Genomic DNA, 24,363 nt, shown 5'->3' with positions numbered 1-24,363 from the left:
AATGCTCATTTTCCAGAGCTCGCAGAGAACTATTAAATAAGGAAGCACATATCAGAAGTATGTACAGCAAAGCCTGCATACAGAAATGCTGGAATATGCCTTGCTAGTCCCCAAGGTAAAGGCTGTTAGCAAACTGCCAGTTGTGAAGGCAGCTCCAAGGGCGTTCTCCAATTTACAGCCCTTCAGAGTAAGGTGGCTGAGGTCATGTACCAAATATTCAAACAATCTAGAAAGGGAACTGCTAAAACACAATGCACTCATCCTAAAAATCTGTATCAGAGACTCCTCATTCAGAAAGGCATTCTTATGTACCCTTTTTAGTGAGAAATCGGTGGCAGCATTTGCTGTCATCTCACCACAGCATTACTTTATGCTGGAAATAAGTGAATTCTAGTTTTTCAGTTTGGGTGGGGTTTTGGTTTTTTTTGGGGAGGGGGTGTGGTGCGTGTGTCCCTTTTTTGTTTGTTTTTAGCTTTAGTAGCAAGCTTTTCTGTTCAGCTGGGAAGCAACTAATACTGCTTTCTGAATCAAGTTATAAGATGGAAAGAATCCCTTTACAGATGTTAAGAGACATGCCACCAGTTGAAACATAAATGCACTGGAATGCAGAAGCAAGTGTAACCATAGTACTTCTGCACAGCAACGACTGCAGACATGTGCTTGCACAGCATCGTGTTCATGAGCCTTGTTCACATGTCCGCACTCTGCCCAACTCCCTGATCATTGTCTGCAGGCTCACAAAACCACCCTAAAAGGCATAATCTCAAAAAAGTGAGAATTCAAGGAGACACAAACAAATTTAAAGACCCATACTCAGAGGGGGAGGCCAGATGGGTGAAGAATGAGAAAAAAAAACAAACCCCAAACCAAGAAGCCGCCCACCTCTAAACAGCATGATATTTCCTTAACTAGTCACCAGCCCACCATTTCTAATGTTCGGAACTGCGGACACTTTTAATTAATACTTGGTAGAATATTTATGTTTAAAAACCATTTATATACATACATACAAAGACACCTAATACAACAGCTTCATCTTAAGCCTGGTAACTGATAGAGCCGCTACATTAGTGGGCATCATTCTGCTTCTCTACTTTTAACATGATGGGTAAACAAAGTGGTAGCATCCACAGTTACCATGTTATTCATCAGAGGGATAAGCCTCTACGTTTTCACAGTTTGATGACACTAAGGTAATAATTTTGTTTGTAGTGAGAAGCTGGAAGACTTGAGATACAAGACATCACTTGGGAAACCAGCTGTGCCAAGTACAGAGGCATTTTATTCTCACTTGGAGAAGTGACAAGGTTGATGTGGAGCTGGGAACTCAGCCTAGCAGATGTGCTCCAACATGTCCGAGGGGTGGAAAAGCAGCAACTGGGAGGAAACGTGACTGCTCTGCAAGCACCAAGTCTCCAGCCTTCCTCTGCAAAGTGCCTCACTGTTGCAGAGTTCGGCAAAGACTGGAAAGACTTCCCTGCATCGAACAATCTCCGGTTATCACAGGCACCTTTGTCAGGTGGTGGGAATTTCTGTACCTTATCTGAAACAAACACTCCTCCTTCTCTAGTTTTAATTTTATACAAGTCAACTCCCTACACCAACAGACAAGTAGAGGCACATATCACTCACAGTCCTGATGACAGTTTGCCTGTGTTCAAGCCCTCAAAACCCCTTTAATGATTACGGATGCCACCACTCGGCAATAAATACTTTCAGGGACCCCTTGCAGCACTACTCCATCATCCAAATACCAGGAGATCTCAAAATCTCAATGTTCAGAATTGCCCCTCTCCTCACTCTGTGCAGAGCACACTAACCACAGCATAACTGAAAAAGAAAAAGCTGCAAATTCAGGGTTTTACTTGAAGTATCAAGAGGTCCTTCCTAATAAATAGGAATAATATTAAACAGTATAGATTTTCTGATTTATTTAAGGAGAGAGTTGCTCTGGTGGGCAGGGTTCACTTCAGAGTCAGCTACCCAGCTTATTCTTATGCTAGTGCTGGCTGTTGGCGCAGAATCTCTCCAGAATTAATGCTTCCATCAATCATCACTCATTTTGGTTGATTAAAAAAAAATTTCACCCTTTTAGACTTATCAGAACACAAGGCAGAGAACAGAGCCTGCTAGTTATTCTTCAGTCTTGCTTTGGTTCACTACTTCACTCATAAGAGCCAGAACCTTACAAAGTTGAAAATAAAGTTTTACCACTACTTGTACAATGATGGTTAATTATATTTTCATAATTTTATTTTTCTGCAGCTGGAACATGGGGTGGCATCATTGAGAAACGCCTGCAGCAAGGTTTTTTTTCCTTTTCAGTCAGAAACAATGTTATTTTAAACAAACATACATAAATGTCTATGCCTTTTAGCTTCAAGACAAAGAACTCTTAGCAGACGTAGAACAAAGTAAGAGACTTCTGCTCTCCAAATCAAGTACACAACAAACAGTTCCTTTTTCTTCGTTCATTGTAGCAGTTCTGTCAGCATGGAAGTAGCATTTTTGCTTTCTTACAGCCAAGAGTTGTTAAGACTTCATCAACCCTATAATCAATCATTCCACTTTTTCTAGACTAAGTAGATAATGGCACAGCTGATTCACATGTGATAAGGCAAGGACAATAATGAAATATGCATTCTTCTAACAGCTGACTGTATTTGTGCAACTTCTCCATTTAGAACCAAGCATGCCAGCGGCCTCTGGAACATGGCAATCTGCCTCTGAAATAGTGTCTCTAAAAATGATTTGGCTCTGGCAGAAAACAAGTTTGTCTCATGCAGAAGAGAGGTGTCATGAAAGCCTGTTGCCACAAAAAGCAAAAGACAGGCTATTTTTCTGAAGCCGGAGTACTTATTGTACTAAGTCTTTCAATCCATGGAATATCTGAAACAAGTGAAAGTGGCAACTGCACGATCCAAACATAAATCAGACTTTTTGAAAGTGAAGCTCACTAGATTAAATGCAACTTGAAAAAAAGCTATCAACCTGAATTGTAAGAGCTATTTGCAGCTGTCTGCAGGTCCCTTTGAGGTATGATGCTCAGGTGTGGATGTATTCCAACACTTAGACCCACAAGAGCAGGCCATCTTGGTATGTAACATCTTAATGTTTAAATTCGTTTTAGTTGTTTCACAATACACATAGTGCTTACCTAAGAAAAAGAAAATGGTTGCAGTCTCAGTAAAATCCACTAAGTGTTTCTTTCAAGCCTATGCATATAGAAGACAGCCTCCTTCCCAAATTCACAGAAGCACATGAAAGCAAGTTACAAGCGTATTTGTCAAAGCATTTTTATCACCTGTTTTGGCAGCTATCACTTCCCAAAGGGAATTTAAATGGCTTTAAGCACTGAAATTAAGGAATAAGAAAAAAAATATATGAAAAATATGAACATGGCATCCTTGTATTTTGTTATAGCAAAGTACAAATGTTCAAGGCTCCAGTAGTTAAGTTTTTCATCTACACTACATCATTCCAAGTAATGACTGACTGCACTGAAGCAGTGGTCTGTATGTATCGGAAACAACATACGCCATTCAACCTGAAAGTAGCAATCTCGTTTTATAGCAGTATGATCAGCAGCTACAATCTACATAAAGAAATATACTACAAAACTGTAGTCAGTAGGGAAACAAAAGTATTTTAAGTCTGCAGCAGTTGAAGTCTGTGTGATTATTTCTATTCTATCCCATTAAGGGACAGTGCTATACCTCCTGCCTCCCATACAGCAGGCCAGCACCAGAGTCCAGCTTAGTACACAATAAAAAAACCCAAACCTGCAGCTATGGTTATTTAGAGTGAAAAGAAATAGTCTTTTCAATCAAGTTCAGACTGAAACTTGCAGCCATGAGTGCGCACTGCAATTAATAGTTACTAACAAAATCTGTGTGAAAAGTTTTAAGAGGGAAAATTTTTCAAAATTGCTTCAAAATGAGTAGTGTTAAATAGCTAGCCCTATGTCTTATCTAGGATTTTCATTCTCCCCTCCCTGCCATCTCATTTGAAGACGGCAAACAAGCCATTTAACTTACATTTTGTTAAAAAATTTCTTTTTATTCCATATAAGCACGAACAGCACAAGCATGCTCAATCTAGTCTCTCAGTGAATCTTCATCTGTAGCCTACAATGACTGTGTGTAAGAAGGTAGACTAAAGGCAAAAATGAAACTATGCTGTCTGGCTTTTACTGAAGCTATTAAAAACGCCTTCATTTTTTTTTCTCCTCTAATGCAGCATCAGTTCAGTATAAAATCCTCACGTAAGACCCAACTCTTTTCATAAACTAAAGAATTTGCATTGTACAAAAGTTGGAATAACTTCACGCCAGTAGCAGGATTTGCACGGCTTTGTATTCTGAAATAACTATGAACCACCTGTTTCCCTTTGTACCAGAAAACTGGGCACAGAAATACAGCTGCAAATCTCCACAGTAAGACACTCGGTCTTCTGTAAAACTGGGAGATTTGGCAAGATGAACCGGCAAATGCAACTGCTTGCTAGTTTCAAAATGTAAGCTTTGCACAAGACACTTCCAAGATTTGACACGCAAAAATGCCCACCCTTTCAAGAAAAAACCCCAAACGCACAAATCAGTACTGTAGCGTCCACCTTCAAAACTTGTGACTCTTCAAAAATGTATAGACCTGTAACTCCTAACTTTCCTACTTCAGACACCAGAAAATGAAAACACGGCCTACTTTAAGATACATAAGGTATGAGGCAGTGGGGCTGATGTCACTCAATGTAGGACACGAGTAACAATCTGTAAGCACTATTAAGTAGCCTGGAACTGCACTACCTGTGTGATACAAGGGTGTTCCACTGCGGAGTACTCTATTAAGAAAGAGGTGTAACTCCTTCAAAATGGAGCTATACATAATCATTAGGAGATGCTAGCTTCCTTTTACCATGCTTATTAGCTGGGTATTTCTTCCCATCTAATCCTTCAGAAAGCTGTCAGCAATACCTAAACTTTGATTATTACATTAACAGAACACTGGCGGTTATTTAGCTCTGCAGAAAGAGCCAGAGCTAGAAGGTCTATCCCCGAAACAGAAGGCTTAGGGAAGCAAGTCCTAGTTCATGCTTCAGACAAAAACCCTTCCAGCAGCCAGCCTCAAGTACTCTCAGGGAACACTGAGGCAAAAGACATGATAGGAAATTAATACTTTTGAAAAACAGCAAGTGGTATAACATGAAGAACGGCTGCACTGAGGCATCCTTCATCCCCAAGTACATGCATACTTCTGCATCACAGGAAATACAGGATAAAGGATTAGTTCTGCCTGGATCTTTTGACACATCCTAGAAACAGGATTTTCAGAAAGTGTCACAAATATTTGCCTTTATGCACGAGCGTTCATAAACTTAATTCTTGGATTCAGAGACAACTACATGGATACCACGGAGTTACACAGCTATTAAGACATTTTACTCACGTCACCTTTAAGCAGATATCATATGTATACATTCTATTACAGCAAAACTGATTCCTAGCCATTTGAGAACGGAAGAGCATACAAGCTGAGCCTGAATAATTTAAATGAGTTCTTTAACATCATGACAGAAAAATCATTTCATAACGGAGAGACCAGAATCTTGTACTTACAGTCTAGTAGCTGCCTGAAAACAGTAAAAAAATTCATTTAAAATAAGGCACAGATACCAATGACATGTTTAATACTGTATTATTGATGCTGTCAAAATACAACCTTTGGCAGTTAAAAATAATGCATATTTTATTAGATATTTCTCAATAATGATCCTCAAGAAAATCTTCCCTTGACACTAGAACAAAAGCACCATCCACAGTTACAATTTGGTAGATCCATGGCCACATGCAGAATTCATTATAAGCCCATCTATTTACATCTACAGTCAAGCTGGATTTTTGACTTGAGTATTTCACTTTAATCAATTACAATTATTACTTCTTGTGTTATCAGAAATAAATGGCCACGAGTTACTTCATTTTGTCTATTAAAAAAACTAGGAGAAAATAAAATCTGAGTTTATCACCTTTACAGTATTCTCCTTTAGGAATAATCCAAGAGTTTCAGCAACTGCTACCCAAATTATGAAGCTAATCTTTATGTTACTTTTACATTTAAGTGCTCAACAGAACAGAAAAGCAATAGAAGAACCTCATCATACTGTAGTTCCTTTAAATTTTTTAATGACAGCAAGAACATTTGAAAACTAGCAAGTTCTATCTCAAACTCTTTTGGGTGTGAAGTATCTTTAATGGTACGTAACAATTCTGGCAAAAAGAATTTGGCTATATGCATATCAAGATTATACCACAGAGTTCTCTGTTTTGGGATGTCCCAAAACTCTTCCCTGTAGCTGACTGCCCTGGGAAATGCAAAACCTTTGGTGGTTTAAAGCATATTCAAATAACCAAAAGCACCACGTTCTGATGACAGATTTCTAGCTGGTCTTCAGAAGTCAGCAATAATGGTATGTAAGTTAAATACAAAATGAAGCAACAGGAGGCCTAAAGCTGTTGACCACTACCAGAGTTTAAAATTAATTTATTTCAGCGGTAAAGCAAAAACCACTTGAGGCTATCAAAAGACTTTTCTCCTGCATGTCAATAAAAGTGCATATACTTAATACTAGGTACAAAAACAACCTTTAGAAGTACGTAATTTTTTTAAGGAAGTAGACTATTTGGTGATACATGCTGTGCATGTACGTTTATGTTTTAAGTGAACAGCTGGCACTTCGTAAGTTTTAATTGGAAAAGCATGCTTCCTAATCACAAAATAAAAAAAGGCAATCACAAGCCTAAAAGCAAAACTCCCTCAGAGCTATTACGCTATAGCTTTTAAATTAAAGTAGTACAGGATAGCAACAGGACAGTAAAAGAGTTTATAGCTGTATTTTGAATGCTGTTGTTGGTATGAGTTTGCCACCATTGATCAGGCTAGAACTTGATGAATTTCACAAAAGCTCTTTGTCAATTTCTTAAAGGAGGTAGTATAAAAAGGGCATGATTTGAATAACATGGCCTCATCTGGCTGTAAACATTTCAAACAGACATAAATATCTATGATAAAAAGTACTGTGGAAGAGATTATTCTAGAAATTTTTATGAACTTGAAAAGAAAACAGTAGATACATTTAATATATTTACTTATTTGCATGTAGTTTAAATGATACAGAACAGATTACTGTGTTAGAAATCCACATACAATATAAAAACATTTGTTAGACATAAATTCACCATTCTGCTGACATTTGCAACAACTGTTTATCCAAGCTTAACCTCAGGTATTTATAGTATTTTTCATACATGATTTTTTGTATATGTGCAATGTTTCATTAACTACACGATGTGAAACCCTGATTTTTGTAGTTTTTCATCACAATCTGAACACGATAGCTATTTGCATCTTAGCACATTGGCTTTTTGAAACACTAGTAATTAAGGCATCTTTGCTGTATAGTTTCTCAATAGTGCAAACAAAACCGTCTTTAGTTATTTGATTAAAATGTAGAAGTAATTGAATATTCCGAAGGTTTTGTGTAATTGGAGGATAGTTGTGCATTTTGGAGTTCTCTTGTGAAAGAAACATTTAAAAGCTCTTAATGCTGATTGCTTTTGTTGGTTCCTTATAACTGGTTCTCTGTCTTGTCTTCGTGACAGTGTAATTCATCTTCTTTTATGAGATGTTGCAGTAAATACAGTAGCATTTAAATTAATACCTAGTAACTGAGTGAATCCCAAATGCAGCAAAGGCATACAGTTTTCATAGTGCACTTTCACCTCACTGAAGTAAAAGTTGCTCCTACTAGACATTTTTCCACTTCAATGTGAAGTAGATTGTTAGGATTTTGTTAGTGGTTTCATTGAACAGCTTGACAGTTCAGTTCTCTTCTGCCAGTATTTCTCAAAAGGCTTTCAGAAATAGTACATCTCAGGGATACTTCAGGGGATTGTTTCACCACGTAAGCACACATAGTTTCCCAATCATGTCAGTGTAGCTGTAATAAATAAGCATTTACATCCTAGAAGAAAAAAAAAAATGGAGAAAGTTTTTGTCACAGTACTTGTAGCTGTAAGTATACAGACACAGACACATTGGCTGTGTGTCTGAGGCAGGGTAACCAAATCAGAACCAAAATACAAAAATAATTATGTTTAGGCCAAATTTCAGAAAAAGTAATCTTCAACTTCAAGATTACTTTTAATTAATGCTTTCAATGGCATTTCTTTATGTACTAAAAAGCCTGCAAGAACAGTTGATTGGTTTCCAAAGCCATCAATTTAGCCTGTTTTTCCTCTGCTCCCTGCGTGTACAGGAAAGAAAGTCATCATCATGAGACTGTGTATTTGAAAAATGTTTAGAACGATATTCCTTCACCCCATCCCTCCAACATTCTTGTACTACTCCTTTTGCTCCTGACTTGAACAAGTGGTCTTGGTCACAATCCATCTTAAGAAGTAGGCAAGTGAACAGAGAGGGAACCTGAATCCAAGAGAAACAAACTGACACTGGCTATAACTGCTATGTTGATCTACCAGAAGAACTAGGCAGCTTAGTACAAGCTCCCATTGCTCTACCAGCTGGGAGTTAGAACTATGTTCTTCTGCATCTCTGCTGAAACTCTGCAAGAAGTTTGTAATTATCCTTGTAGAAACATCAAAATTGAAGTCAGAGGTGCACAGCAGTCCCAGAAGAACAAGAAATAACTTGTTTGATACATCAAAGTGACAAATTCTGTAGCCATAGAATTACAGATTCCACAAACCTCCTTCAGATACAAGTAAAGCATGCAATCTCCAAGTTCCTTTCAAGTTCACTCAAACCAAGCACATAACCAAGCGTCTGCTTTAAGTCCTTTCTCACTGTATACCTTCACCGGGTCCTGCCATGTGGAGACGCTTCTTACTCAGTGTAACTCTTGGTGCCAACCTCAGAAAGTCATGTTTAGAGAGATGAGTATCATGAGCGACAAAATCATGCTTTTACCAGACACCCTCATTATATTACTGACAACACAACATGGTAAGAAAGGCAAACAGGGATTCACTTCAGATGGAGACACTCTTCTGCACTCCACAAACTCATCATTTTAGGTCAGGAATAAGCTTCAGAATTTACCATGTTGTCACTTGCCCTAGTCATCTGATGTGCAAATGCTGACAACATTGCTGATTTAAGATTCTCCATGGTGCTTACAACAACGGGTATAACAGATTTCAGAGAAAGCCTCTGTCCTTTCACAGTCTACCTACTCATCTGGGCCTTTTTTAACATTAATTTTAATGCTTATTACTATTAGCTATTTCATTTTTAAGGAGATACTTTCTCTGTAATGGAAAAAAGAAAAGTTTCACTAGTAGCTTTCTAAACCACACTACTATTAGCGTAGGAAATACGCTCCAGTGCAATATACTTGAGCATTAGAGGAAAATAAAGTAAGGGTGTTTGTCAATAGTTTACTGTAACAACACCAAATAAGAGGAATACTGGAAGTGATACAGCTATGTTTAGTAATAAACACAACTGAACTGGATTACCTTAGCTATATTACCAGTATATCCTGGAACCAGAGTAAGATGATTCTCCTGTTCCCATAATCCGCTTAATTGTTGTTTTAAAATATGAATATTTCTGAAAAAGAATGAACACTTTAAACACATATACTACATTTCAGACTTTGACCGAAACACATTATTAACACTGCATATAGACTTAGTCTATATATAACAGATATTGCCAAAATATCAGAGAAGTTTTGATCCAGCTTTTACAGCATTTGTGTAACCCCTGATATGACTGTTCTACATGTGTTAAAGCTCCAGTAAAAACACCCCAAAACTAAGGAATGTCATGGTTTTAAGTAAGTTTCCAAACGACAGCTGTGTCTAAGAACACAACTTCTTTTAGGTACTTTCAAATTATATTTTCTTCTCTTTTAGATAAGATGTGCTCCTACTGATCAAAGATAAATCAGACTGAGATAGAATGAACTACAGAAACAAATTTAAATATTTCTCAATACTGTACTCACCCATCCTCTGCCTTTTCTGTATGTGCAGATAGTTCTGACCACCATCTTTTAATGACAGCCTGAAGCCAGTTTAAACCAACTATGACATATCTGTAACAATATATTTTACACATTATGCCTTTTTCCTTCCCTCCAGTATCTACAGGTCAGCTGAAGTGTCAAGACAAATTGGTAAGTAATTTAGAAAGCAATACATTTTCTATTCTGCAAGAAAAAAACTAGACAAATTGGCAAGTTTACACAGTTGCCTATGTTTTCAATTGCAAGGTGGTAAACTGAAGGTCCTGTTGAAGAAGTAGAAAGTCTTCAGCTATTTTGCCTGAAAACTTTGCCTTGAATTCATGTTATAAAGCATACTAAAACCTTGGTGCTATTCTGTTTTACTGTTCAGGATAACTAAATCTGCATAAGGGCAAAGCTAGTCCTCCCTGGTCCTTAACCTTGCAGAAAAGAGTTTTTGCACCACTAGTTTATTAAAGGAGAAAGGTTCACAGGAAAGCACTGCTTCAGGTGGGTGTTCTGAAAAAGGCAGGCTTGGGAGAAGGGGCAGAGGGAACAAAAGTCAGAGGACTAAACACCATTAATTTCTAGGGCAATGTATAGCCAGGAAGCAATACTGTTTTGAAAACATCCAAAACTGATACTTACTCTTCATATTTGCTTTTAAGCAGTGATTTCACTAGAGGCAAAAGATCTACACAGCAGCCAATTGAAATATATGGTTTTTCTTCCTGTAAACTTAAAAAACAAGATGTTTCAGAAGTGCTTGAACTTCAGCACGGTTATAGCAGATTCTTATCCCCCGCTTTTTGTCTGTACCTGTTTGTAAGCACAGGAAGGCAGTCTACTACCACTCCGAGATCCTGTATCCTAGCAATATTAAGAATAAAATCAGAAATGTTACTAGTAGAGCATAGGTTGAAGTGTATGCTTCCACTATGATTTAAAGAGTAAATATAAAGTTACAACGTTTAAGGAACCCCTAAAAATACTGCAGCATATATGGGATTGCTACCACTTTAGGAACATAAAACACACTCAGTTTACCTCACTAAGTAGGCTACCAGTTCACTTATACTTCTCCTTCTCCAAAAGGTTAAAGCTACATTCAGCCTCAGATTCCTGCTGAAAAGAACTTGAGCCATAGTTTCATGGTCCTGAGAAACCTGTATGTTTTTGAAAACACAAAAGTTTACCACAAGTTAAGTAACTCAGCACCACCACAATAAGCTGCTCTAATACAGTAATTTAGTATATGAAAAATATACTTTCCTACCTGTATGCTAAGTTTATTTTAGAAGTGTAGCTAACAATGGCCTTAAACACAAATTTCCCTTAGAAGGGGGCACAAATATATTAAGACTACTTAACCCAAAAGCTATAAGAACAAGGTCTGTAGACACCAGAAGAGAGTTATCCAATAGAGCATTCATGAGCAGCAACCTATAATTCCCCCCAACTTTGAGAACTTTTTACTTAGATGCTTAATAATTTTGAGAACTTTAACAATTCAGACTCAAAACGGGTTATTCTGAACTTTGACAGGAAAGGCTGATTTCTGAAAGAGCTTGTTCTCAAAACGAAGTTTAAATATTTTGTTAAAATCTTGGATTGGAATGAACATGGCAGAGCCACCCACAGCTGTCAAACCAGTTAGAGTCATCTGTAGCCAGTGATCTAGTTTTTAGTTTCTCACAGGATGAATCCTCCCCAGTCTTCATTTCTTTACCCTTCTTTCTGCAACCTTTTTGTCCTAGTTATTCTGCTGCTCCTTCCTGGAAACCATCAAATTCAATGGAGTGCAAGAGTGCCACAGACTTGTACCTCCAGCCCACTGGACTCTCACGGCTCTCTTCATGGCAGCCCACACTTAAGAGTACCATGAAAAGACAGAATGGTGATAGCCTTCAATCTTATCTTCCCTGCCATGCCTCACTTTAAATACCTGCAAGCCTCAATGGGTAAAAGACATATATGGTGTCAGAAATGGAAACTTCAACATTCAGGGACTTAAATGGCCTTCACTGTTACAACACCTGTTTCATTTAAATATGTGACCTTTTAGCCAGTTTCAGAAGCCCTGCAAGCATTCACTGGGCTTCATCAAGCAACCTTAACAAGAAATACAGTCTTATACAAATACTTAAGTTAGTCTCCTACACACTAAGCTGATAGGACCATTTTCAATAGCACTATCCCACCTCATCAGCTTATTCCCACCCATACACTAACACTTTCACACTTCCATAAACATGTGGCACACGTCAGGCCAGATCATGAAACGTAACCAGGTCAAAACAATGTTTTCCTTTGGTGCCGGGACAATTTTAACCCAGACTAGCCAGGCAGATCCGAGTTTCTGTCCTGACACAGACATGGGGAACCCTGTCAGGACTACTACTGTTGGCAACTGTATCACTGTAAACTAACAGATAAAGACTGTAAATCACAAGACCTAAGGCAATCTATGTGTTAAGAAAGTTAATCTCTTTGGAAACTTTCACAGCTAACCACACAAAAACACTACCAGGAATACTTCTAAACGAAAGCTTCCTTAAACTCTACTTACCTCTGAAAAAAATCCACTATATTTGGATGAGGGGCTTTCTGTTTGAGATGAGGCAGAGTCACTAGAATTCAGCAAGTGTGTACGACTGTCGTGTAGTTTTGCTGGCAGATTCCCTGCACAAGCTAGTTCATTTTCTTTATTTGCCATGTCACAGCCCCTAGATTTAGGGAACTGTTTCTTTCCGTAACAAGGCTTTGGAGTATAACAACGAACTTTTCTTTTACAATATACTACTTTGAAAAGAGAGAGGGAACTGGTCACCGTTTTTCCAACTGTAATTCTGCAATAATAAAGCAGTATTTTAGTGAAGGTTGCTTTAAACCTAAGCAATACTTTATATAATTAACTTAAAATATATCATTATGAATTCAGCAGTCAACTTGCAGGTTACTTAAAACATTTTATTCTCAAGATATACCTTATTGACATTTGGGTTATCAGAAATAAAGCAGGAGAAAAATACTGGTGGTAGCTCTTATTAATGCAGAGACTAATTATTATGGAAGTGGGCACAAGAACCAAGTATTGTCAATAAAATTAAAACCCTTCTTCCATTTCTGTCTGTTTGGGCATTGTAATTGATTTAAACTGCTTATTCCTCCCTGCTTCCCTCTCACTTGAAACTCACACTCTATACAGCTCAGCCCTCCTACCTGTTTGTGTATGAAGCCAGCTGTTTTGGAGATTTCTTACCCTGGGAGAAAGGGAATAGAGAATAAAAAGAGCTTTATTATTGAAAAGGCTCAAACACTCCCAGAGTTTGTCAAAAACAAGTTCTGCTTTACCATGGCCTAAATTTACCACAGATTCCCTCCCTTCCACCCACTTTTCCTATTCTGCAAGTAAATCACAGCTACATTAACCTTCCTCTCATCTTCAAGTACTTTGAAGTGACCTATAGATGGAATAGCTCTGCCACAACTGTCCTTGGAGAACCATGGTCAGCTGTAGGTTTGGGGTATCTTTGCCAAGAGATGGATTGTGACATCAGAGGCGGATTCTTTAGTTACTAGCGAACTAAAAAACTGTGACTAATATGAAAAGCCTACTGGAATCTGATGGCAAAATTGTGTTACTTGTCTCACACATATATTTAAAGGCCCACAATACATCAGATGATAGTGTTGGGAATGATGACAGCAGAACATCTCCCCACCAAAGCACAAAAACTACAAACCCCCACCCCAAGACTGCTGTAGGCAACACCAGCTTGATGTTGTCTACATCATCCTGAGTCCTGAATTAATTCATGTGAAACAGATTAGCACCCTGACACCAATTAAGCTGCATAGACAGCGATATCCCAGAGGAATCAATTCATTCAAGGTTGTGTCACGCCAATTAGCAAAGGCTTTGAAAATGAAGGAACACAATTTGAACACGAATTCCTAAAGAATTCTTTGTGTACAGTAATCTTCAACGTTTTAAAGCTTCATGTAATAAAGATGACTTGTGACGTTCTGGTCTACTTTGTTAGTAAACTAATTAAAACTCAAAAAAGCACTAAGAAGCTCAAGTTAGAAAAATATGTTTTCATAAACCAGGTGCTATGCTCATATACTACAGGCAGTTCAACTGGAAAAATTACACTACTGTTAACATTTACGTTGTGCACATCAGCAAAACAATATGTTCTTTTTTGGTAACACCGAGTCATAAAATCATGTGGGTTTTAACACAGAGGTAGAGAATATTGGCATCTTCACCACTGCTTGAGGTGATCTTACTGTAAGTTTACCTCCCTAGTACTTCCTCTGTACTCCACTGCCTTACTCTTCAGCCAGTAACACAGGTAAGAGGTTATGGGAAAATGTTTTGATTAACAAAAATCCACACATTACTAGATAGTGTGGTAGATCAAGCTGTACGATAACATGACGACAAGTCCATTTCAAAGCAAGTATTTCACCTACCCTACTTCTCACTTGTGCCATGTAGTTCCTCTTGGCAAAAGAGAACTTTTTGATGATAGAGTTCCTCTACTGAAACAGTTCTTGGCTAAGCTGCAGAAGAGTAGGCACGAGTAAAACCATATCGGTACCTACTGCTCACGTGGATGATACGATTCATGTATCTGCGTAGTCACTGCATATGCCTATTATAACGCATGGTTTTCATAATATAATTGCTGTTCAAGCTAAAGCTCATATTGTACATCTGAACATGAAACACCCAATAGTGCTGTGCTTCTGAGCAGTCTAAAACTAGACCTATGAATCTGTTTGAATGCTTACTTCAGATTAATCAGATGACATAAAAAACCCAACAACTTACCTCCTTCATGATCTTTTTAGTGGAAGAAGGGATTCTTTTCCTGGGGAGATCAATGGGAAGACCTTCAATATGCAATACTCCCTGTTCTCTAACATTGTGGGCTTCAGATGCCATAATCTCTCAAATCCCTGTTTTCAAGTGAAAGGTATTTAGTTGTGTTTTCTAAAACATTCCGTCAACTTTCTTCAAATGCAGCTAGCAAAAACAGTTAAAACAGTTCAACTATTCACAAGATGTTCCATCAGATAAATAATTCAAGACATCATCCTTTAGCAAATGTTAGCTGGACACCTTATCATTAGTAACATGCTGATGAGTACATAAAAATTCCCATTTAGTTTTCTAAAAAAGAGGGCATAAAACCAAGCCCCCAGAAAGAAACAGAGGTAGAGCTCTTTTCAAACCAGCTTAGTACCTCTGCACCAAGAGGTGCCATACAGACAAGAATAAGACAACTTGAGACTCTTTCCTCCACATCCCACAGTATGAATTTCATCTGCCACTGAGAAAAAAAAATAAATTGGTCCCACACCTGTTTCCAAGTGAGGAAAGGCAGCTAAATAATACCTGTTTCTCAGGAAGAAGGCAAACTTCAAAATAGCAAACGTAGAAAAACAGAAGTGAAAGGTCTCCCCCCATCCATTTTTCTCACCATGTAACTTTTTCATATATCTTAAATAAAAATACTTATTCCACAGGTAACCAGTAAGAAAGTGTATAAAGTACTTTGTCTTGAAGTACGCAAATATTTCTACAAGAATCAAAACCAAGATTGAGTTATACAAAATGCAAAACCGTATGTACAAGTGATTCTGGAAATCTATTGCTTGAGACTGGACTCACAAACTACATTATCATGGAGCACTACTCTTAAAACATTTTAAGATGACATACTACCTTACTTTTAAAAAACAACCACTTGCTCTAATCTTGTTGTTTTTCCCCTAAATGGCAAAACTCTCATCCCACGCAGAGTGCCCCAATCTACCCCCTGCACCTTCAGTAGCAACAGTCCTATCCCTTGTCCTCTACGTAGCAGATTTATCCCACGTTAAGAACTTCAGCATTTAAAACACTAAGACACTGAGCACTGAAGCAGCCAGATAGGAAACAGCTTATTAACCACAGATCTTTAAATGCAGTAGCTAAAGACCAAATAAACAGGTGGCAGCTCAAAACAAAGTAGAAGGTATATTCTCCACATAATGCATTTAAATTCCGCATTGTAGGATATGGTGGAAGCAAAAAAAAAAATCTTAAAATGCTTCAGTTTTCTTTAGAACAGGATCAGTACTGAAGAATCTTATTTGAGATCTCTCAAAAAAAGGAAGGTTTACTGACAGAAACCCTTACCCTGTAAGCTGGGAACATCGAGCCCTCAGACCAACACCTTCAGCAAGCACTGCAAATGACAACAGTATTTAGGGCAAGACCTCTAACAGTTGGTGGTCCGTATACCTTTTCAGTTACAAGGCTGACTGAATACTGGTTCATTAACTTGATTCTTTCCCTGCATACTATGGAATGGTGATAGAATAGCTGTCTCCCAGTGAGGTCTCCACACTTCCAAGGCTTCCAGCCACCAGGCTTATAAATAAATAGTAAAAAAGAATTTTCCCTTGACATTTAGAAGAAACCACAAGAACAACAAACAACTTCCCTGCTTATCAGAGTGTCTGAAACCACCATTTGGGCTCAAAATAGGCTGTAGATTAAAATTTGAACTTAGAGCACGAAGACAAACAACTGAACTTTTGAAGAAAAGCCCAGCCCAAACGCCCCTAAAACCCAAACAAATCCAGCCTTCTATTCAGGCTAATGATGAAGACAGAAAGCTAGGAGGACTTGGAAAAACCTGAAGCATTTTTTTTTTGTATCCCCTGTTTGAGAATGTTGCTGAAGGGAAAGCAATGAACTCCAGAAGAACAGGGAGGCCAACCTGCAAGCACCAGAGCTAAACCCCATAGAATCATCCTGGCAGATGCTAAGAAAAGTCCATCATTTCTGTTCCTGAAGAATCATTTTTGCAGCTACTCCCATGCCACACTGACAGCTTACAACTCTTCATACAGAAGAGTGACCCCTCCTTGCTTGCTTAATAATAATCTCAAAATACCCTCCTTCTTCCATGCTAAGCAGTTAGCAAGGATCTGATCTCCAATATAAGACAGCACTGTTAAACTAGAATGCTTTTTACTTAACAGAAGTGTAAAATATCAGAAGGATAGAAAGAAATGCCTTACCAAGGAAACTCAATTAGCATATCAGTGTTTAATACTGGGCTCTAATGAGCCTAAGATAACATCTCAGAATACCTGAGCTGGAGATACCTGAACCAGAGAGATTATTCTGGAGGGAAAGAAGTTCCTACAAAAAGTTGAACATGTCCAAGAGAAAAATTAAGACAATTACACACTTTGACAAATTTGATATAGGAACATAATGACCCCTAGCCTCCCAATTGAAACAGGAAAAGACAACAAACTATCAATTCTTTCTTTAAAGGCTGGGAACAGAAACCCAACGGGCTAACAAAGGCAAAGATATAAAGGAGCATTTGCTGAAGTTAATTAAAATTGAAGTCAAATCCTTATGTCTGTGTTCACTGTCTTACAGTTTAGAGAGGTTTCCATAATTTAAGCTGTTTTGTGAGAGTCTGATGATACACAAGCAGCAGTGAACATATAAGCAATAATGAAATAGCTTGTGTTGTTAACCAAGGTTCAGAATCTCTCCCTTAGAGCTGACAAAGCGCCTAGAAAAACCACATGTGGAAAATACAGTCAGTATTTAAAGATGGCCTCAAGGAAGATCCAGACTGACATCTCTGTTGCAAATTAGTAAACAATGTAATCAAGAATAAAATTAGTGGACACAGACGAATAATATATTGGGAAAGATTCAACCTGGCTGTTGTGAAGGCAAGTCCTGCCCTGCAAAATTAATGGAATTCTTTGAGAGCATGAAGGAGTATAACATGGATAAAGGACAGCTAAATGACAGAGTACGCGAGACACCAAAAAGCTTCAGAGAAGTCCCCTCACCTAAATCTCTAGAGGAAACTAAGCAACTGAGTGGTAAGAGGGAATTTTTCTGTATGGAGAAATAGCTAAGAAACAGTGATAAACTGTGTAAGCAGTTCCCATACTGAAGGAGGTCAGCACAGGAATCCCGCAGAAAATCTGCATTGGTTTATACTGTTTGATATATTCATAAATTAGCTCACAAAGGAGATAGTAGTGAAATGATGAAGACTATTGATGAAACAAGTTATACCAGACACTGAAGATGAGGGCACTGAAGAATTAGAGCAGAACTGTGAGGTACAAGAAGCAGAAGCAATTATTATAGATTAAGGCAAAACAAAGACTACGTGTCTGCAGCCATGAGGAAATTTTGGGTTCCCATATAGACTCACAGGCTCAGTGCTAATAATTGCCATAACAAGATCTGGATATATGACAGTACAGTTTAGATCATTTGGATTGCTCAGTGCCCCATAAATAGTTAGAAAAATAAACTGAACACTGTTGTGAGGGTGTAGAAGGGTAATTTGCGCCTGTATTTCAAATACTGACCACAGGTTTAGACCTCTTCCCTTGAAAGAAAAAACACCCCAAAAACCCCCACCAAACCCCAAATCAAACACAAACAAAAAAACTCAAGACAACTTCCAAGTAAAGAAGAAAAGAGCCCAGACAAAAGCAAGTTAAGAAAAAGTATGGAATGCCTTCCATACAATCAACAACTGAATACATCAGGCTATTTATAGCAGAGAGGGGAAATAAGACAAAGGCCTACAGAATCAATGGCTTGGAGAAGTTGCACAGAGATTATTCACTGTCTTGGAGAGGCAAAAGACACTAGCTGAAGGCAGGCTCAAAAACTAATAAAAAGGGGTAGCTCTTTGTGCAAATTATAATCATGCCGAATTTGCCACAGCTTGTTGTTGACCCAGATGTTGACATGCATTCCAGGGTACACTGTGCAAATTAATAAAAAAAGAAATACACTCAAAGTCATTAAACACAGAAATACAATCCAGGTAGCACAGACACAGAGCTGAACATAAGCAGAAGAGTCTGGTAATTCCAAACCTAATGCTGCTACAATAAACTTAGTCCACACCTCAAGAAACCTGCTTCCAAAGGCTTAGTAACACATGATAAAATGCTAGCTGGACAGCTGTTGAAAAAACAAATGCTAGAGGATAAAAGGTACTTTTATCAAGGGCTCTTGACAACTTTCAGTTCCTATCTGCTGTTAGAGATCATCTAAGGATAGCTAATTAGACACTAGTAAATCTGTGGAAGATTTTTAAACTGGCATCAATATTTAATTTATATTAGATCAAACAACATATACCTTAACTTCTTACATTTTTTACTATTCCCTTATGATAAGTACAATAGTTGTATTTGTTCAGAACAATCTGCTATACCATTTCATTAAGGCCAATGCAACTCTTTTGCTTTAAGAAATTCTAAAAGATAAACTAAGGATAGAATGCAAGCCCCTTCAGCTCTGCCTTAGCCCTTCATCATACAAGCCTAGACTGTTTTACAACTGTAACAACGTGGGCTGCAAATCTGAACAGCGATGAACAATTTCATTAAGATGACAGGCTCACCAATTCTGCCAATTGGCAGGTTCTGCCAATTTCCCCCGTCCCATGAGTGACTTCTTGTAGCAGATGCCAAGCCTCCTTCCTCCCCTTTTGCTCTCCTCAATTTTCAGGAAACAGAAGGACTAGAGTAACAGCAGCTGTATATCCTGATAAGTCAGCTTATAGTCAGCACAGTTAATAGACAGTACCTGTGCAAAGTTTTCTTCACGGCTCTTTTGCGATTTTCTAACTCTGATCTCTCCCGGATGCAATAAACTCTTCAAGTCATACCAGAATGAAGCAAAGAAAGCCAGCACTAAAAGGCTGTCAAGTGCGTATCTATCAAAGGCAAGTATTAGCACACTCTGCCACTCCCTCCCATCATCCTATGAGCTGGGCACGGCCCCCAGAGAGGGACAAACTTTTCTTCACAGGTTATATAACCTGCACATGTATTAACATAACATTAATTTCTTACAGAACACAGACTGGAGTACTTTGCATGACAGCAAAGGAAATGCAAAATAGCTAGATTTCTTAAGTCATCAGCAAATATCCTTTAAAACATTCTTCCTGTCCTATTCTTTGCCCAAATTCTTAACAGCTATTTTCTCCTGTAGCATTCTACGTACGCTAGCCATCACAGATGCTCTTGTGATTCTCCCCCACTCCATATTGCACTAAAACAAGTGCAAGTTCAAGGATGACAATATTAGACTCAGATGAAAGAATTAGTTTTTAGTCCTCAAGGAGGGGAGTTCATGCTTTGAAAGCATTCAAAACAGGTATAACATCAGGGAACCAGTAATGGTCAACTAATTTCACTAATTATTAACAGATTTAAAATGCTTGTGAGAAACTTCCAGGAATGGTTATGCCAAACTTACTTCCCAAAGGGTAATTTGTCTACAAAAATAAATTCACATAATCTTATGATGCAGAAGCAATTCTGCAAGCTTGGCATAATTTTCTTTCATTTTAACTCTGACAAACGTTACAGAATCCATCTGTCTCTCTGCTTTAGATGGCTTCCATATCCTTTGAATATGAAACAGTTTTTTTTTAAACTCTTTTTAGTAGTTTATACCCTGACAGTTCACCAGGCATTAAATACTGAATTCTTTTTTAAAAAGGCAGAGTTCAAGATTTTAAGGAGTATGTTAATGCAAAATTTTTTTGTAACACTATAAAAATGATGTCTTTTACGCCAATAAGACACAGTTTTTTAACATGCTATATCTGTCAGGCCATTTGTTCCAGTCTGAAGTTGCATGCGCGGACAGAAATTACTGCTAATGTAATGTCATTCCTGTAAAGACAAATTTACTTGAGTAACTAGTTAAAGTAATTTAGCTTATTCCTACAGTTTAAGCTCATTTTCCTATTACTCTTACACGTGGAATTTGTATGTGGCCCACTGGCACAAGCAGTCATAACGAACCCCTGAAAATGGCTGCAAGACAGAGTTTGGTTAGGTTTACTGAGGATGAATCCAGGTGTGAGACAGCTCTCTTTGTGGAGCTCACCTGAGTGTCTAATAGCTGAATCTTATTCATATTCCAGAAAAAAATATTTTCTAGAAAACAGTCAAATAAACAAGTACCCAGTTTCCTGCATCTGGAGGTACCATTTACAGATATGTTAAGCTGCCATGAAGTAATATTACTTTCAGTTTCTTGGTCCTTTCTAAAGTAGTCCTTCACTAATGAAAAGATGCTTTTACATGTTGATTTTCACATACGAACATTCTAGGAATAATAAGGTTGGAAAAGCTCTATTATTAAAATTACCTGGGGGTTGTTATATAGGAAGTAGAGTTCCAATACACTGAAGCTCCCACATTAATATTTTAAACAAGCTTTAAGAAACTACTCATAAAACTAAATACAGTAAATGTTCTTCTATTCATTGCTCAACCCAAAGAGCTTCAAAAACCTGCAACAAGAACTTTAAATTCAAACCCAGAGAAAGACATACTGGAAAACGCCGCAATCTCTGAACTCAGTGGAGGGATGGGTACCCCCCCATCCTCACTTGGCTGAACTTAGTCTGTAACTACATTTCACATAGCTTGGGATCACACAACTTTTATGTTACTCATAAATACACTTCTATTACTGAATGCAGTCTGTTTATAGTATTTATAAAGCCTTTTTAATTCATACTCAAGCTCCTTACCCTGGGACCAACACACAAAACGTTAAGTTAAAAAAAAAGCTTATTTAAGTTGTTCCAGTGGAAACATATTGAAAAGAGATGTTTCAAAACTGGGTGTGAGAAAGAGTGTGCATACACACTACTGTAATACATATGTATCAGTGTACTGACATATATGCTTTTTAGCATATACATATAAAATATGTTAATAATATTATTCCTAAGATATTACAATGAAGTTCTGAGTTATAAAGTTTAGGAATTCAAACCAATGATAATTTGAGTTCAGTGAAATAATACTACAGACATTTTAACCAAAACTATATGCACTGATAATAAGAATTTAAAGTGACAGCTTTTGGCTAGAACAATTTGTTCTTTCCAAGCAGGGTAGGCCAAAGAGGCACTAACCTGCCTTCTGTTACGTTTTAATTCTACTAAACATGGGTGACTAGCCTTTTTTTTTTCCTTCTTGATTACATCCAAAGAATGGAAGGAACAAAAAACAACAAGGGAGTGGGAAAAGCAAAATTCATGTTCCAAGAAGAGATAGAAGCTGTTTTTAAGCATGCTGAGTTAACCTTGCCCCAAAGCACAGCACGTTACAAAAACGGCAACAAAAAGTTTCTAGAACTACCTCCCAATCTCTCTCCCTAACAGATCCCACTCTGCAGAATCCCTTTATTTTGGATCTACATTCAACAACGGGCCAAGCTACTCCAGCGCAGCAGTGGAAAAAAAACAATCTGAAGGCGTTTTAACAAAGTGATTAACGCAGGATCTGATCTTCAAGCATCCGAAGATTGCCATCCCCTCCCCCCCCGTTTTCCCCACTGGAATCTGTCACACCCAGGGAACACAAGCCACCAGCAGGCCTCACCCCTGCCTGTTACCCTCCCTTTCGGTAGCACTCAGCCCTTTCCAGCTCTCCTTACGTTTATCTACCACCGCACACGCTCGCTTTGAGCTGGGGCTGATGCCACCATTTTCGAAGGAGACAAAGGTGCCAGGACGGGCCCGGGGGAGGCGGCAGGTGCTGAAGGGAGCTGAGCCGAGGCCTCCGCGTTGCCGGGGAGGGGCGGCGCGGGCGGGGCCGGCCGCAGTGGAGGGAAAGGAGGCGACCCCCCCCCCTCCAGCCCCTGCCCCGTCCCACACGGCGGGCGGGGCGCCCCGGAGCCGCACCCGGCCCCGCCGAGGCAGAGCGCGCCCCGCACGGTGCCGCCCGCCCCACCCCGCTCCGCTCCCCCCCCCATACCGGCGGGGAGGCTGAAGGCCTCACCAGAGACCCCTCCCCGCCCCCGGTTTCTCGTCGGCCGGGGACGCTCCCCGGGCCAAGAGGGGCCCCCCGGGACCCCGCCCGCGGCGCCGGCTTCTCGGCCGCAGCCCAGAAGCCTTCGCCCTCGCCCTCCCCCCCCCCTCCCCCTCCCCCTCACTCACCCGCTGCTCATGGTACCGGGCCGGGCCACGCCGCGGGGAGGAGGAGCCACCGAGACCTACCGCCGGGGCCCAGTGCCCGGAGCCTGCGCCATTCAAACGGCGCCGCGCTGCATGCTGGGCCGCGCCACGCCACGCCCCCCGCCCCGCGCCCCGCGCGCGCAGGCGGCGCCCCCTGGCGGCCAAGCCGCCGGCACCTGCAGGGGCCAGGCGCCCGCCTCCCGCTGCCTCCTTGGCGGGGTAGCCTGTCAGAGCGGGCCCGCCCTCGCCTGGGCGCCCAGGCTGCCGCAGCCGTCCCACCGCCCCCGGTTTCCTTCATCTCTCCCGCCTGGCGGCGCGCTCCGGCCGTCTGCAAGGGCCGCCGGCGCTCGGCCTCGCCGCGCCGCTGGCGTCCAGCTCCGCGTGGGGAAGCGCCCCTCGCCCTCTCCCCGCCCGGCGCGGAGGCTCCTGGTTCCCCGGCCGGGCCGGGCCCGGCCCCCTCCCCGCGCCCCGCCTCGCAGGTGTCGGGCCGGCGCTCTGCAGGAGCGCCTGCGGGGAAGGCGCAAAGGCCAGGCCAGGCCATGGCCGCCTGTTAGGGTGGCTCAACGGGCGTCACCCAGAGCTGCGGCTGCCGCTGGTGCTGCTGAGCGTGGTGTTGCGTTCCAGCTCGGTGCTGCTCAGCGTCAAGAAAGCTTGCTGATGGCTAATTAGCTTTGAGTATTTATATCGTATCAGGAGCCTCACAGCCCTCGCTCCCCACCGTGTCTGCAGGCTACTAATGACGAAGCGTGGTTATGAGTCTGTGGTGCTCAAACTGGCTGCAAAATCCATGCTAGCTCTGGATTATAGCCGAGTATGAATAGCTTTAGTACTCCTGAGGCTTGGGTGTTGCTAAGGTTCTCCCTTTGATCTGGTATAACATCTTGGAACGTACCTAAAGCCGGTGAGAAAAATGGCTTGTTTTAGAGAAAATGGAGGGAAATGGTGAGAAAAATGGAAGGAAAGTTGAGGTTTATTCCACATCGCCCGTCGCTTTGCTTGTCCTTCCCATCATAAATTCTGACCTGAAGTGTGTTATTTTCTCATGCAGCCTCACAGCGTACTTGTAAAATAGAGACTTCATTTGTCCCTGTTACAGGCACGTAAGTTTTGCCTTGGCTGTAATTTTTTTACCTAGTGTACCTTAGTCTCAATTTTGGGGGACGAGAGGGCAGGCTTTGACAAATAACATCCTTTCTTCAATAAGTTAACTGGTCATAGCAATTTAAATTGTAATTTGGTTATTAAAGCATTTCCTCAGTGCCTGAACGATTCC

General features: G+C 40.0%; 1 protein-coding gene across 1 annotated transcript; it reads right to left on the bottom strand.

Moving 5' to 3' along the window:
- Nucleotides 1–5,676: 5,676 nt before the first annotated feature.
- Nucleotides 5,677–23,200, bottom strand: KATNBL1 (katanin regulatory subunit B1 like 1). Its single transcript, XM_075103210.1, has 10 exons — nt 23,073–23,200; nt 14,873–15,000; nt 13,252–13,292; nt 12,599–12,878; nt 11,077–11,195; nt 10,849–10,899; nt 10,678–10,767; nt 10,030–10,119; nt 9,536–9,629; nt 5,677–8,019 (listed from the first exon to the last, which is right to left on the bottom strand). The coding sequence occupies exons 2-10, from the start codon at nt 14,984–14,986 to the stop codon at nt 7,987–7,989; spliced, it is 912 nt and encodes a 303-aa protein (XP_074959311.1). The 5' UTR covers nt 14,987–15,000; nt 23,073–23,200; the 3' UTR covers nt 5,677–7,986.
- Between the last annotated feature and the right edge of the window lie 1,163 nt (nt 23,201–24,363).

This window comes from Phalacrocorax aristotelis, chromosome 9, assembly GCF_949628215.1.
Source record: "Phalacrocorax aristotelis chromosome 9, bGulAri2.1, whole genome shotgun sequence".
NCBI classification, from domain to species: domain Eukaryota; kingdom Metazoa; phylum Chordata; class Aves; order Suliformes; family Phalacrocoracidae; genus Phalacrocorax; species Phalacrocorax aristotelis.
Note: the sequence above shows the minus strand (reverse complement) of the source record. Positions and strands in the feature narration are given on the sequence as shown.